Source organism: Hakea prostrata, chromosome 1, assembly GCF_041222555.1.
Source record: "Hakea prostrata isolate BN-2017 chromosome 1, UWA_Hpros_2, whole genome shotgun sequence".
Lineage (NCBI taxonomy): Eukaryota > Viridiplantae > Streptophyta > Magnoliopsida > Proteales > Proteaceae > Hakea > Hakea prostrata.
The window spans coordinates 5,206,209-5,222,863 of record NC_142600.1 but is presented as its reverse complement, the minus strand read 5'-3'; the positions used below and the strand labels follow the sequence as shown (position 1 = coordinate 5,222,863).

Genomic DNA, 16,655 nt, shown 5'->3' with positions numbered 1-16,655 from the left:
ACTAAATAGAACTAACCCAGTTATTTTCAAGCATCAGTTGAATAGGAAATGCAAAAACCTGAAAGCAACCTACACTGGTCTGTATTTTTATTTAGTTTAACAGTAGAAACATATTCTTAGCATACGTGCAATTTTTATAACAAAGTATCATTTTCTTTATTAAGATAATAGTATGAAAGTTGCTGGGTGAGACACAAAGGATAAAATATAAAACAAATGTTAAAAAAAAAGAATAGAAATAGGATAATCATTATCCTTATTGACAGAAAAACAAGGGACTTCATAACTTTTAATAGTTGCAAGGCATAATGACTGATCTATCAAATATCACAGCTGTCAGGAGGGTTGAAAACAATATCAGTTTCAACTCCTATTCAAGCAAATAGAAAGACATAATTGTTTCAAAGATGCAATGAGTGAGATAAAAACATTAAAATGCCTTGTGACCCTTAAAACAATCTTTTTACTTCACAACCTGTGACTACATTGGGCATTATGTGTGAGGATCCATATGATAGAGGACCAGGAATCCATCCCTCTGGCCAAGTTCCAGGCCCGTACAGCTGGCTAAATGTTTAGAAGAAAGTTCAGTTACAAAAGAATAAAGGAAATGCCATGATACCATTATTACTATTTAAAATGACAATCTTGTAACTTACGAAATTTTAAATTCACTTTTAAGCACTTCCACTGCTTTGTTTCTGACTGAAATGTGACAGACGATGGGTGTGAGGTCCTCTATCACATGGACAGAACTGTGTAGTTCCACATGGTAGGTTGTTAAGAGAACGGCTTGTAACTGTCACTTGGCCTAATATGTCAGACAGAGGCTCCATTTTACTTTTCTTCTGCATGCAAGTTAATGAAAGTTTAAAATGTCGACAGAACTCCAGCAGCCCAGGCAATACCTGAAATCCACCAAGAAGGGTTTCCATCTGGGATAATATACTGTCACAATCACGAATCTGACCATGAAGGGAAACTAAATTGTCACTTTCCTTTATATACTCCTGAATAATTGCATGGCAGAAGAAATCTGTTAGTGAACATGTTTTCCACAAGAAAAAAGGATTTTACAAACAAAAATTCAACAAGCACTTATACAGGATACTTGAACAAGAGCTTATTTAATAGATGAAGGAGAAATACATCTAAATAAAAATTCAGGTTCATTCTGCAACCAAAAATAGGAAACCACCTCAAAACAAGACGAAACAATCAAGAGTACTAACCATCCCCTCCAACAACCTCCAATAACAAACAGAAAAGAGGGTAAACATCTCTAGAAATGAAATTCTTTTTTCTTTTTTGAGCCAATAAAAGAAGTGCAGTTTAGCACTCAGACTTCAAGTCTTTCCATAATAGTACTAGAATTAACTTTTCTGTCCTTCTAGAAATATCTGGTCATGTCCTTATTTGTCATGATCTTTTATCCTAGTTGCTATAGATTCCATCAGCAGACTTTTAAATCTTCTAAAGAAATACTCGAATTTTATTAGGGTAAATATTGGTTGGATGGCCGAGCTAGGGCATGTCAGATGGATCCCCATTATTTTTTGGCACAACCAATTACCAACATAGTTGTCAAGCTGTAACGCGACAAGGCGTCAGTGGGCGAAGAAAACCAAGGCAACACCTGGATACCCAGAACCATAGAAGGTCCTGGATGCCTAGGTGACACCCTGACAACTATGATTACTGAAGTGTGCTTCCCAACTGGTGAGTTTCTTTAATAAAAATAAGTAGAAACATGTTTGCTTGAGATCTTTACCAGAATACCCAGAAAAACTGAATCTATGTACGACAAAATCTTACCATTCTAGACATTTATTGAAAGGTCCATTTAATCTTACCTCTTCTAATCATATACCCCAAAGTTTCACCCTTGAAAACTTACTTGAAGAACCAATTTTTAATGATAAGCAACAACAGAGTTTGTTCTGTTTATTCATTCACAACATTCACTAATACATAACCATGCAAAAATAAACAAATAACCAATATTGACATACATTTCTCTCTATAACATCATTCCATGAAGAAAATCAGCTGAAAGTTAACCCATGTTGGGCACTATGGGACCGGTAGAGTGACCGACATCCTATTAGAAGGATTAATGGGAATCTTGTAATTTTCAGAGAAGCTTGAGAACCTTGTGGAAGAAGTAAACACGAATATGGCCAGAATAATACAAATTAAAGCAAAAGGCATGAAAGGACTAATATGCAGCTTCAGAAAAGATTGGAGTAAAAGTAAAACAAACAATTTACAAAAGAAAAATGTAGTCTGAGTGATAACAGGAAAAAACCTATCCTAGTGTGCACATAAAGTAAATAACCAAATTCTTCCTTAACAATACGAAACAGAACCCAAGACCAGAATTCCCAAGTGTTTTGTCTCACTTAGTATAAAACAAATCCAGCTGAAAATTTAGGATTACATTCCTTACCCTGTGATCAAATATGAAAGCATCGTGTATCAGAATGTCAGCGTAATCTTACAAGACGTACCACATCATATTGGAGAAACACTATAAAGTAAGGGAAAATATCTCTGATAGCAAAAAAAACACATAAATATGCAATATATAACATATATCATGCATAAACACTAAAATGGAGAACGTATGACAAGACAAATGCTTTCCATTTAAATTATTACAAAAAATGAGGTAATCTTACAAGACGTACCACATCATATTGGAGAAACACTATAAAGTAAGGGAAAATATCTCTGATAGCAAAAAAAACACATAAATATGCAATATATAACATATATCATGCATAAACACTAAAATGGAGAACGTATGACAAGACAAATGCTTTCCATATAAATTATTACAAAACATGAGGTTTCTTGCATGTAGTAATGGTCTAGTGCCAAGAAGAGTGTTGGGTGGTTCCAAATTTTATCTGGAACTCTGGAAGTGTCTTTAGGAATAGAAGCAGGAAGGATGATATTTCTATCCACCGATTGCAAAAGGGTAGTGCTAGAAAAACAAAGATTTAACAACTTCCCATCCACCAAAAAAAGAAAAAACCAAGTCCTTCGAAAACCTACATTTTTTTAGAGCTCCAATCTCTGAGTTCAGCCACTAGAATGATTGTACGAAATGGTTTTTGGTTGAATTTGATCCATATTTGACGCTTGAATGCTAACCCCAACCCCAAGTGATGTAGGACAGCCCTAGAAACTGGGGTATTCTACAAGGAAACAGGATCCTAAGCTATCCAAGACACTAAGAGGGATTAGGGGAGGGGTTTGTGCAACACATATTTAGACCAACATTTGAAATTTGCTACGAATATAACTTCAGCAATAAGACATAAATAGCATGAAAATTTGTACTCCAAAGACTCAAGACGAACAAACAGAATCAAGCTTTGGTGAATCCACAACTAGTCAAGGGGAGGAGATAATGGGGCATTACATTCACATCATCATCATCAAGAATCCTTGTCCCAACTAAATGCAGTCGGCTACATGGGGGGCATTGCATTTACACACACACACACACACAAAGAAGAAGAAGAAGAAGTACTATAACCAGTAATATGCTTTATTAGTCCAATAGGGTGAAAATACATGAATGATGTTGCCCAAACCAGAACTAAAACCTAACCCAAAAACCAATGAAGCTAAAGTAACAAATCTGAAATACTATAACCAGCACATGTAATGGTAAGGCAGCAATAACAGTAGAAGCAAGGCAGCAAGATAGATATAGCAGGAAATAAGCACTAGAAATAGAACTGCAGTAATATGATGCAGCAGAAAATAAAGGAGGACAGAAAAATAAGGGAAAGAGGGGAAGGAGAATCAACAGCAGAACTGGGGCTGCCATGGGAAATTTCCTGGGAGAAAAGAAGAGAAATAAGACAAGAAAGGAATAATGGCTGGACAGCAAGGCTGTCAACAGAGTGAAGAAAAGAAAGAGTTAAGAGAAATAGATAAAAAGGAGGAAAAGAAGCAAGAAACCTCATGCAAGCAAGAGAGAATGAGGGGAAAAGAGGAAGAAGTAGGGAGAAATTAGGCAAAAGAAGTGCCGATTCTAGGAGAGGGGAATGCAGGTTTTTGTGTCAGATCATAAGAAGTCAAGAGGAGGAAAAGAGGGGGAAGTTCATGGGAGTAAGAGACTCTGCGTAGGGATGTGAAGATGAGAGCAAAAAGATTAGTTGGAGGAAACAAGGTCTTTTCAGAGAAAAAAGAGAAGAACTAGATAGAGGAGGGCGTGAGGGAATTTTTCACACAAGAAACAGCAGCAAAGGAGAAGAAGAAGGCTTACTGAAGGGGAGGAGGAGGGGGGCTGTCACTGGCTTCTCAGAAGTCTGATCTATCTGCAGTTCTCGACTTTTTCTATTTCTAATTTTCCTCCTTCGACCCTTGGTGCTTGGTTATTAAAAAAAGTTCCTAAAATAGCTATACGAATAAAGGAAAGAAAATATCCGAAATATCCCAACTAAATAAAATCCCATAATACCCTAGCTATGAAAAGAAACTCCCTAAAGTCCTAAACTATCCTTACAATAAATAAACCCAATAAATACCAATAATAATGTAACAAAAGAAAAAAGACTTGGTGTAGACCACAGTTCTAAGGGTCCAGACAACCTTCTCTAGTAGATGGAGATTGATGGGGAAATCACACATCTACCCATCACATGTTATTATTAGAGACAAAGATGACGGAAACCTTCATCTTAGTTCCGCGAGACGTGTGGACATATATTCTAGAGAGGTTCATCTGGATCCTTAGGACTAGTTTCTTAGGATTATTTTGGATTATTTTTGAAAGGGTAGTTGAGGAAGTTTCTATTCATATCATAAGGGTTATGGTATTTTATTATGTTGAGGTTACTTTAGGAGAGTCCTTTTCTTGATTCCTTTTATTTAATTGGGGTTGTTTTAGGAAACCTTTTTTCCTTTATTTTACTAACCACCAACAAGATTGAAGGACGAAAACTATAAAAGAAAAAATGGAGAACTGCAGATGGCGCAGACTTCTAAGAAGCCAGCGATAGTCCTCTCCTCATCCCCCTTCCCTTCAGTAAGTCTTCTTCTTCTCCTTTGCAGCTGTTTCTTGTCTAAAAAAATTCCCTCACCCCCTCCTCTATCTAGTTCTACCCTTTTTATCTCTAAAAAAGACCTTGTTTCTTTTCCAAATAAATTTTTCCCCCTCATCCTCACATCCCTATCCCTATGCAAAATCTCTTGTTGCCATGAACGTCCCCCTTCTTTTCTGCCTCTTGACTTCTTCTGATCTGAAACAAAAATCCACATTCCCCTCTCCTAGAATTGGCACTTCTTTTGCCTAATTTGCCCCTACTTCTTCCCTCTTTTCCCCTCATTTTCTCTTTCTTGCGTGAGGTTTCCTGCTTCTTTCCCTCCTTTTTCTGTACGACAGCCTGCACCTATTTATTTCTCTTAAATCTGTTGACAACCTTGCTGCCCAGCCATTATTCCTTGTCTCTTCTTATCTTATTTCTCTTCTTTTCTCCCAAGAAATTTCCCATGGCAGCCCCAATTCTGTTGCTAATTCTCCATCCCCTCTTTCCCTTATTTTTTTGCCCTTTATTTTCTGCTGCATCATATTACTGCAGTTCTGTTTCTAGCACTCACGTATATCCTGCTATATCTATCTTGCTTCCCCGCTTCTACTGTTATTGCTGCCTAACCATTACTTGTTGTTGGCTATAGTATTGCAGATTTGTTACTTTGGCTTCATTGGTTTTTGGGTTAGGTTTTAGTTTTTGTTTGGGTGAGATTGACATTGTTCGTGTATCTTGACCCTACTGGATTAATAAAGCATATTATGCTCTGCTGTTCACTCTGAATGCAATGCCCCATTATCCCCTTCCCTTGACTAGTTGTATGGACTGAATAAAGCTTGATTCTGTTTGTTCATCTTGAGTCTTTAGATTACAAATTTGCATGTTATTTATGTCTTATTGTTGAAATTATATTTGCAGTAAATTTCAAATGTTGGTCTAAATATGTGTTGTGCAACACACCCCCCCAATCGCTCCCAGTGTCTTAGTTAGCTTCAGATCCCTGTTTCTTTGTAGAATACCCTATTTTTCTAGGGCTGTCCTACATCAATCTAGTATTAGAGCATGGTTAGTATATTCTTTGTATTTGGTGTTACCTTGTGCATGACCACTTGCAGTGGTAGATCATATCATAGCAAGGACCCTACTTTAGACTCAACGACCATACTTAGGGAGACACAGGCCAAGTTGCAAGCTAGCATGGAAGCTCGAGAATCACAATCCAACAACCTCTAGGCCATTGAACAAAACCTCTCCGACAGGCTTACCATTGTGCAGACAACTATTCCACAGACCACTAGGTAGTCTAACCCCACTGAGCACCCTCGCACCGACCTTGATTTCAAGGATCATCATTATGTAGGTGGCGGTGTAGTAGGGAACCCTTTCTTTGGGAATGGTCGAGGTAGAGGTCATGACCCTCATGGGCAGCGAGCCATTTGAAATCATCCTCCATACAGGGGTGATGATGACTTTGAACCCTATGATAGAGGATCCGATGCCAGGAGACAGGACTGATACCAGATTCTAGTTTCCAGGGTATTCTAGTTTTCAAGGCTGTCCTATGATTGATGGGGACATCACACATCCACCCATCACCACGTCAGAAAATTGAAAAAAAGAGGTTGAGAGTAAAGAGTTGGAGTGTGTAGTGCAAATGAACTAAATACAATGAAATAGAACTCTGCTGTTCCCATGGGAGTCTGAATGGCCTACATACAATGAAATGATTGAAATATTCTAAATTAAATTAAACCACTAATCCTAACTTAATTTGAAGCAATGTTGAACTGTTTCAAACAATAAAACAGGAAATAAACTTACTTTAGCATTCAGTCAAGACACCCCTATTCCAGGCCCATAAAGGAGGCTATTACGAATTAAAACCATGTGATCAAAGGCCCATAACCCATAGACCGAAAATTGTCCCAACTTGGTGATGGTTTTCATCAATTTTGCCATAATAGAATCAAGAAAGACATGAGCATCTGTTTCATCATCATCATTACCACACAAAAGACATCTATTTGCCAAGAGTCATCTTGTAGTTGTAGAACTTCCAGTCAAGAGCTTTTTTATAATGCCACAACCCAATCAAAAATGCTTATTATAGGACGAGCATGACCTCCAAAAAGATTTAGCCGGCATCTTCACCATTTTCTCCTCATTCATTAGGCTTGCATTAAAATTTTGCAATAGGATGACACTGAAATAAATCCTCTAGGGTCAAGACCTCCTTCCAAAAACCCTTATTTCTTCTTGCTCCCAATCCAACTAATGAAAGTACAAAGCCCCAGCAAAGTATTATTCCTCATATTCTCCCTGTGGACTTGATACCAACCTTCCTTCCAGCACCTAAAAGCAATATGCAGCAAATGCTTCTCTAGCTCTTGCCACCCTACATCTGTGGCCAGTGATCTTTCAGTCTTCTGAAGTCTGAATTCAAATTAATATCTACTGTTTCCTTATTGAGATTGCTATCTTATTTCATTTCAAGAGCCCCAGCTGAGAATGCAGGTTCCTTATACTAAATCAGTTTGTTTGGGTTACTTTCTTGGTTTTCAGAATGTGGTTGACTACTCTTGGATCTGTACTTGTACAACAACTTAGCAAGTATCCCTTGAAGGCCTAGGTTGCATACTAATTTGCTGTTGCATTCATAAATTTTATTTATGGAAATGGTGAGTTCATGAACAGGGAGGGAATGGGGATCCAACAGAAGAGAGATTAGTCCCTATCTAGTTCTCATTTATTTCCATGATCTCGACAAAATCTGCGCATCGTCAAATCAATTATTGAAATATTTTATGCATAAGAAAAAAGAATGTAAACTTTTAATCAAATTGGAAAGAAACACCCCCCCCCCCAAAAAAAAAAAAAAAAAAAAACAACAAGAAGAAGAAGAAACTACAACGTTGCCAAAAGATATGAAAACCAATCTTTGATATCAGAAAATTATTTTGATTCATCATTTCAGAAAAAGAGTAGGCCAAGGTAAGTCACAAGCTCCAACCTGAATCGAATTCAGTTCAACTTGCCGTACATTGTTCTCAACACCCTTAGTGTACTCCCTCAGCTTTATACCTTTAGACAGTATATCTGTAACCACCTATAGAACCCCCAAAAAAAATTAAAATAAAAAAACTGAAAAATCACACAGTAAGAATCATGTTTTTCAAGGGAAAACATAGAACAATAGAATGTCAAATGTCACGTCTAAGCAATAAGAGTATCGAGATTACAATGAGAACAAAGAACTAAATAATACATAAAAGCGCTGAAATTTGAATGATTGGGCTAGGTTTCGAGTTTCTACGTGAGCATTAAGGGATATCTATATTTGGTTATGACTGGCATTAGAACAAATGGGGAGAGACGAGGGAGTTCCAACCATGGACTACAAGAGGTGATACAGAATCCCTAAGTATAGGCCACACTAGACTTTCAGAAGGAAGAACATGTCAGAATCTGAAAGCCTGTAGTTCAGTAAGGTCCAATTGTGGACCAGAATTCTAGTTATTTCTTGTCCTGCTATTTCAGTTCAGTCCCTCCAGGAACCCCTCTATCATGGGGTTAATGTAGATTCTTATTTTCTCTAACTTTTATTACTATAAAATTATTTCAATCAGGCAGTAGAATCTGTATGTTCCAGTCATTGTTTGAGTCTAATTTCTTTCTTTCTCCAAAGTCCTAGCCAGTAGGACTCTTAATATAGGCAGCAATCTGGTTGCTAGCAGTCAGCTTTTCAGTCAACTTTCTTTAATCTTTCCTTGCTTGAGTATGAGACAACTTTATACACAGTTACAAGCAACAGCAAGGATAAAGTATTGGCATCGGGAATCATATCGTAAGGGTGATTTTAAGAGATGAAGCATATCAAATTGAAGGTACATGCCATACCCTACCAGTACACATGGACATAGTCAAGAATCAAGATACACATGGAATACAGTTCTGAAGCTATATATATGAATATAAATATAAATATAAATATAAAAGCAACATATAACATTTTTTTGGTAGAAAAATAATACATAATATCTATAAAAGCTAAAAATGGAGAATGATACATAACGAGATGAAACTTTCATCAATTTGAGTACAAATAGTTGCAAACAATAACGTGTTATGTATCAACAAACTTCAACCTAAAGTAGGATTAAATACCATAACTTAAATGCAAAGATCAAGTTTTTGGTTTTTGCAAAATCTCCTTCAATCTCCAACCTCAAAAAAGATAAAATTAAAAATCAAACAGCCACGTTGATCTTTAATGGCCATATCAACATGTATCAGTCAATGTTGACTTTATTGAGCTGTACTGTATGTATCAATATGTAATGGTTCGTATCGGCGCGGAATGTTGTATCAAGATGTATTGGTCTGTATCAAGCCATATCAGCCGATAAATATCAATACACTCACAGAACCTTTAATCATGTACTATAAGTATCGACCTGTATCACTAATACAATACAATAACAATTGAGGCATACAATTTTCTTTAAAAAAAAAAAGGATACATAACAATAAGGCATGTATTGAAGGTATCAACTGATACCAGTACATTTCATCCCGCTCCATGTCATATTGCTTGATACTTTAAACCATGTGCATGTGTAAGATACCACAGCAAACCCAATGATTCTGGTGATTGAATAAAGCTTCTTGAATGCTGGTTCTAAGAGGTGTTAAGATATCAATCAGGACCAGCCCACCTGACCGGCTAAAACCAAAACTGGCTCGACCATCTAGCAAAGAATCCAATCTAACCAGCCTGACTAACACGCAGTTTGACTTGGCTTTTGGTGGTATACTCAGCTATACCAGTAATAACTGAAAACCAGACCAATTTTTACCAAAAAACCCCCAAGCAATCACTCTTTTCCCCCAAAAACAAAAACTCTCTGACACAAGCACTTGATATACCACTGATTTCCCCTATATTCATCCATAATTGTTCATTCATCCTTCCCATTTTCACGAAGCAGCAACCCTAGTTTATCCATTGGCCATTGTTGGGCGCTCCTGCACTATGATTCTTAATTCCTATTGCAGAGTGTTTCTAATCACAGCTGTGTTCTGTTCTGTTTGTTGCTATTGTGGTCCTTGTAACTGCTAATTTAGATGGGCATAGATCCATTATGGAAGGGACTGTTGATTCTTCCAATCTGGTCAATGATGGGATGACAATGTTCAGCAACCATTCATAAATTCACTCTAGTGGATTTCTCATTGGAGGAAACATATGAGCAGATCCTTGGGAACATCTTCCTTATTTCTGTGTATGGATTCTTGATGGACCATGTTGTCACCCTCCTTTTCAATGGAAGTATGGCTCTGGTATTATCAATGGTTATAACCGAACCGTGCACCCTTCTCAATGTCATGCTAATCTTTGGAAAGGCTTTACCAATTTACTACCAAACAATTAGTTTAGCATGAAAAGGCATTGCAACAATATTAAAAGAGGAAGTATAACCGAGAGGTACTTACTTCATCTTTCTTACATTCTTCCAACTCCTCCTGTAGTCCATCCAATGAGAAATCATCACTACAGCAAGAAGTAAATTCAATGGTTATCTCAGGCTGTTATAACTTACAATTAGGATGATAAATATATGAACAATACTTGTCAACTTTGCATGCTAGAGAAATTATTTGATTTGGATATCCCAACAAGAAAATCACTATGACCCTTAAATGCATTCAGCAAATTTCATGGAGTCATTTTAGATTTCTTTTTAGGATGAAATTTGATTTTCGGTCAGGGTTTCTCTACAAAGTTCTTTCTGCTGTACTAATCCTTTCAGGTGGCCAATCTCCATTCCCCTTCTAAAACATCTCTATGTGGGCCATACAGCAGCACAGGCAGTAATCATTCTTTCATTCTTAAATGCAATTATGGAGATTGGACTTCTCCAAATAGACATAAAAAAAACTAGCAAACCTTGATTGTAAACAAGATTTTACAGTATCTATACCTGCTTGCATCTTCCTCAAAAGCCAAATCCCCAACAAATACACCCAAATCCAATCCAGCTATTTGGATATCATGTGTCTCACCATAGGAGTCACCCTGCAGCCAATATGAAAAAAAACTATGGTCAAATAAACAGAATTGGCCATTTTGTATGTCTAAAGGAATGCAAATGTTGATTGTGAATGGTCAACCAACTCAAAATGCAAATCAAATTATGTGCAGCAGCAATCTCCAGACCAAAAGAAGGCTCAAAACATATATATGTTATGTCCTCCACTTTTTGTTAGTATAATGCATTTGGAGAAACTTTAAAATTTTATGAATCAGTTCTTTTTTTTTTTTTTTTTTATGAATAAATAATTATATTAAAACAAGAGATACAAAGAGAAGCAAGGGGGGGGGGGAGCCAGTCAAGAGGGCGACTGAAAGGAGGTGTTTAGGCTCCAGGAACTAACAATCAACCTATTCCTTGGAGAATCATAAATAGGGGGGGTGGGGGAGAGAAATAAGCCTAGAAGATACATCAAAATAGATGGCATTCCAAATCATGACCCGGGATCGAGATTTGGAAGTCCATCTTCTCATGTTGCGCTCATGGTGCGAAATATTGCTAGATGTCGCCGGTTCGCTACCTGGCGAACCGGGCGATATGGCGAAATCTAGCCGAAATTTCGGTGAGATTTCGCCAAAAAATTGCTAGATTTCGACCCCCATTTCGGGGGTATTTTTGGTTATTTTGAACCCAAGTTTGGTGCCTACCCTAATTTGATGCCAATATTTGGTGAATTTAAATTATTTCCTATAAATTCTTCCATTTAAATTCTCCTTTGTAACCACATTTAACATGTTACCTTCTGAGGCCTAAATCATTCGGACATAATTGGAATGATTACTCGTTCACCTTGAAGATTATATTACAAAATCCCTTCATAATTTAAATTGTTTCCATAAATTATTTCATGTATATACTCTTCCCTAACCACATTTGGCATGTTGACTTTTGAGGCCTAAATCACTAGAATATAATTGGTAAGATTGCTCATTAATCTTGAAGATTTTGCTATAAAATGTATTCCTAATTTGAATTACATCCAGAAATTATTCTATGTAGATTCTCCTCCCTAATCACATTTAGCGCATTACCTTTTGAGTCTTGAATCATTGGGACATAATTGATAAGATTGTCCATCAATCCTAAAGATTCTGCTGTAGAATTGCGAGAGAAACCGCCTAAAAATTGCAAGAATATCGCATAAAAATCACAAAATATAGATATTTTACCTATATATCGCGATATATCACAAGAAATAGTGAGATATTGCCGATATCTCGCATTATCGAGTTTTGGTGGCTGTTTTGGTTTGCCAGCCACCAAAACACCCGAAATTCCGCGAAATATCGGCGAAATGGTGTACCATGGTTGCACTCCCACCATATATGGTGAACAGTGGCAGCAAAAAGAGCTTACCCACTTGGTCACAAATCGTGGAGCCAAAGAAAGTTTTTAGGATCTAATTCCAATCTCGAGCAAAACCAAAAGAACGTCTTGATCTAGGCCAAATAGAAGCAAGGGCTAAACTCCAAATGGATTGGGATAAGAGACAGGAGAAATACAGGTGGTCCAAGTTCTCATTACTGTTCCAACAAAAAATGCAGCTGGGATCGGCAGGGATGTGGCAACTGAAGAGGAAAGCTTGGGTAGGGAGGGCTAAGTTAAGGGATTTCCAAAGGGTGAGGGAGTGGTGGGTGAGGGAGTGGTGGGGGATGTGACCTTTGAACCAAACCAAAGGGGCCCAAGGGACAGAGGGGGAAGGGTATCTGAGGAGGTTCCAGGCAGAGGTGGTTGTGAAGGTTTTGGTGTGGGAAGGAATCCATAAGGTGTGGCTAGAAGCAAAGGTTGAAAGGTGGGAGAGGAAGTTCCAGACTTGTGTGAGACTAGGGTGGGGAGAAGGGGACCAAGAGACATTAACAATAAAAGAGGAGAGAGGGATAGCTTTGGGGTAGGAATCATAGAGAGTCTGGGGACCAAAAAGGGAGAACAATATACCCATCGGATGCCAGGGATCTAGCCAGAAAGAAGTGGAGGATCCAGAGGAGATTTGAATAGAGATTGCAGAGAGGGCACAGGGGTGGAGGGTAAGAAGCTTTTTCTAGATCCAGGAAGAGGAGGAAAGAATCGGGACAATCCAGATGGAGTCCGATTTGAGTAGACCCAAGAAATCCAAATGAAGTCATGCTTTGAGGCAATTTTCCAAATAAGTTTGAGGAGGCATGCCATGTTAACATCAATAATCCAATGGATTCCAAGGCCTCCTTCAGATTTAGGCTGGCAGATGGCAGCCCGACTGATAGGATGGAGGAAACGGGAGGTATCTTGACCCTTCCAAAGAAAAGCAAAAAAGAGGAATTCCAGGGTATGGATGGTAGATTTTGAGAGAGGGAAAATACCGCACCAATAGAGATAGGAAGATTGGAGGACGGACCGGATGAGCACCACTCTTCCAGTACACTTTGACAAACAGAAATCTATATCATTATGACCGAATACATTCAGATGTAAAAAAAGCAATATGGATGTGTGCTTTTGCTGAAAATGGGTACCAAACTTCCAAGGTTCAAGATCACCAACAAACTTCAAATGGTGTGCTAATTTAGACAAGCTAGAAACATTTGATAGAGATACCGAGCAGTGAGGGGCAATCGGTTTCACAAATTTGATTCTGGTTCAAACCAGAGCTTGGCAGCATGAGCAGCATTGGACAAGTCTTTCAGATTTAGCTAGGAAATCTTCCATGAGTATCTGATTTAGTTTTGTGTCTCTTGTATGACTACTATTTTATTTTTATGTTAGCTACTCAACAGATAGTCGATAGCTTTAAGTGTTATTATTTTGGGTTCTCTCGTTTCATGTAGTAGTGAGTAGATTTTTAATTTTTTTTCTAGAAGATCACTAATTTCAGACTTGCTTGTAAGTCAGGTTTCTTCTACACATGGAGAGTTCCTGAACATATTTATGCTTCAAATTTTATAATCACAAGCAGAGGGGAACATGCCCCACAATTTCTATAAAGTTAATCTGTTCTCTCATGAAATTCAAAGTACTATGGTGATTCCACAGAAAACCCATGGTGGTGAAACCTCCAACAGGCCTTGATGATGAAACCAGGTCACATCCTCTCTCTTTCCTTCCACTTAATATCAGTTTCAGCAAGTCATACGAGGAATGCATGGGTGACAACCAAGGTAATTAAACTCAAATTTGTAGGTTGGACTCATACCATTATTACTTCCATTCCTAGTTAATTAGATCAGTTACTGCATGTTTCTGCTAGCCCTATTTCCCAGTTTCACTCCCTGCAACAGTAATTTTTAAGTGATATCAGATCTCCATTAAAGATTCCAGTCAATCCAGCTACTGTTCAAGCCCAACTTTTCAAAAGGTGTTCCTCATTCTGGGAATACACTTCTCCAAATTTGTAGGTATGTCAGGACAGGAAAATGAATGATATCTTCATTTTCCTTGTTTAAAAAGCTTACTATATCTATGATACTTTAGCTACTAGTACAGCAGATATAGGCCAGCCTTCAATTCGTCTTCTAGTCTCATCAGTTGGTGTTGGCTGATTCTAGTTATTGATTTTCTCTATTTCCTTATTGTTCTCTAAGTCTGGGTCACTGTGACGCTGTCATATGGGTTAGTTCCCTAAATCTGTCCTAACAGTTCTGTGAAATGCATCAACATTTCAACATGAACAGAGACGATCAACTGTTTTCTTCACTTTGGATTCAGTGGTCTGTATTCATATGCAGGAATTTCCATCTCATAATATGCCCTTGATGAAATCCAAGGATTTCGGGCAATATGGTACTTTCTGTAATAAAATTAGCAGCCATTGAAGCACACTACGGCCTTATTGCAGTGGATGGATGTGAGTGGACAGTGGACAGATAGTTTTAGTCTTAGATCATGTGCTTTAGGGCAGTCATTAGATAGATAATACATAAGACTCAGATGCATTCAAATGAAGTATCACATGCCCCAGCATCGTCAGTAACATCTCCATACATTTGGCAGTAATTCCCTAAAAGATAACCTAGCGACACAAAGGAGCAAATAATACATCACTCTTATTAACAATTGGACAGTAATACCAGAGTACACTATGTAACTACTTATTATTGGATCATATCTCAGCCCAGTCAATTCACCTCTCTCTTGTATCATTCTTATTTCTTCCTACTAAAAGTTCAAGTTATTTCAGAAATCTGGGTCAACCAAGCAATAAGCTAACTCAAATTCTGTAAATTCAAATTAAATCAAAATATTAAAGATATACTTTTTAAATAAAGATGACGGATGAAATCAGTATAAAATCATGCTTCCTGTATGAAAAAAGAACATTATAAAAAACAAAACCCAAGCAAAAAAAGTTCTTACCAGTTTGTTTAATGAAGCAGCATCCATCTATCACGAGTACTTCAGCTAGCATAAGCTGCCAAATGATTTCTCTCGAAATCAAAGAATAATGCCAGAAAGATAACTTAGAAAATATCACCATATATATTGCATGACTTACTGCAAAGAAATTTGCATACATAAGTATACAGCATGGATGCAGCCTTAAAGGAAAGACAACAACATACATTTACGCAAGAGAAATACGGGTCAAGAAGTGTGAGATCAGAGTCAATAAAACATAGGGTAATTATATTATTACTTGAGTTGTGCCCTTCAATTTGCCAGTCAAGAGAAACTAAAAGATTCTGAGATTCTCTCTTTTAATAATATATATTCATGTCTACCACACTAACAGTCCAACAAGTTCAACAGTGCCAGAATTAAAAATAACATCGTGCACCTAAACTATGAGCAATTTTGATCCACAAATGAAATTTAATATTTTCCCTTTTTTTAGCATGGTGGGGGGAGGATTGTAAGTTTGGTATCAGTTTTAAAGGTAAATAAGTAGTATTCTAGTCCAGATAGAGGAAGAAACGTATGTTATTTGAATGCATGAAGTTATTAGATTTCGACTGGTTTTAGAATTGCTGCACAACTAAATGTGAAGGATAAGATCAGCTTCCTATTCCCCTTTTCTTTCTTTTTTCAATTCTTCTTCCCCCAACTCCCGCCCCTCCCCCAACAGATAGCGGTTACATTCCTAGGAAAGAAAACCCAATTACACCGTCTTATCCATCCCTAACAAAGAAAATATGAAGGAAGGAAAGAACTAACTGTAAATGATACGTGTCATTTTGCATCGGCTGTACATTGGAATATGGTCCACCAACTACAAAACACTCCTTAAACAAGATACCCCGAACAGTCTAGCAAGAGGAATAATTTTTATCAATGACGACGAGAGCACGCTGAAACTCCAACGACCATTGCAAGTGAAGCGGATTGATAGGATCAACTACGAGTTTTAACCTAAAATATTGATAGAAAAGGTGCTGTACCACATTCGCGTACACATGAATCTCCTCCACAAGTAAAAGAGATACCAGATGCAAAAACACAGATGAATCCTCACAGGAAAGAAAGTCTCGCAAGTAATCAACAGTTCCGCGTCAGATAATGTGTTCAATTCTTCGTTAAACGAAAGCGAGCTAGAATAATTCGA

At 37.5% G+C, this 16,655-nt stretch overlaps 1 protein-coding gene across 2 annotated transcripts in view; it reads right to left on the bottom strand.

The window, feature by feature from the left end:
• Nucleotides 1-16,655, bottom strand: part of LOC149026906 (vacuolar protein sorting-associated protein 52 A-like) — a 46,467-nt gene that overhangs the window by 29,585 nt on the left and 227 nt on the right. For both annotated transcript variants that reach the window (XM_089157129.1, XM_089157122.1), the window contains exons 2-6: nt 15,470-15,607; nt 11,033-11,127; nt 10,545-10,602; nt 8,062-8,157; nt 909-1,010 (exon numbers count right to left, since the gene is read on the bottom strand). In XM_089157129.1, the coding sequence (XP_089013255.1) occupies nt 909-1,010; nt 8,062-8,157; nt 10,545-10,602; nt 11,033-11,127; nt 15,470-15,496 (378 nt within the window). In that variant the 5' untranslated portion in view covers nt 15,497-15,607. The remainder of the gene's footprint in view (nt 1-908; nt 1,011-8,061; nt 8,158-10,544; nt 10,603-11,032; nt 11,128-15,469; nt 15,608-16,655) is intronic.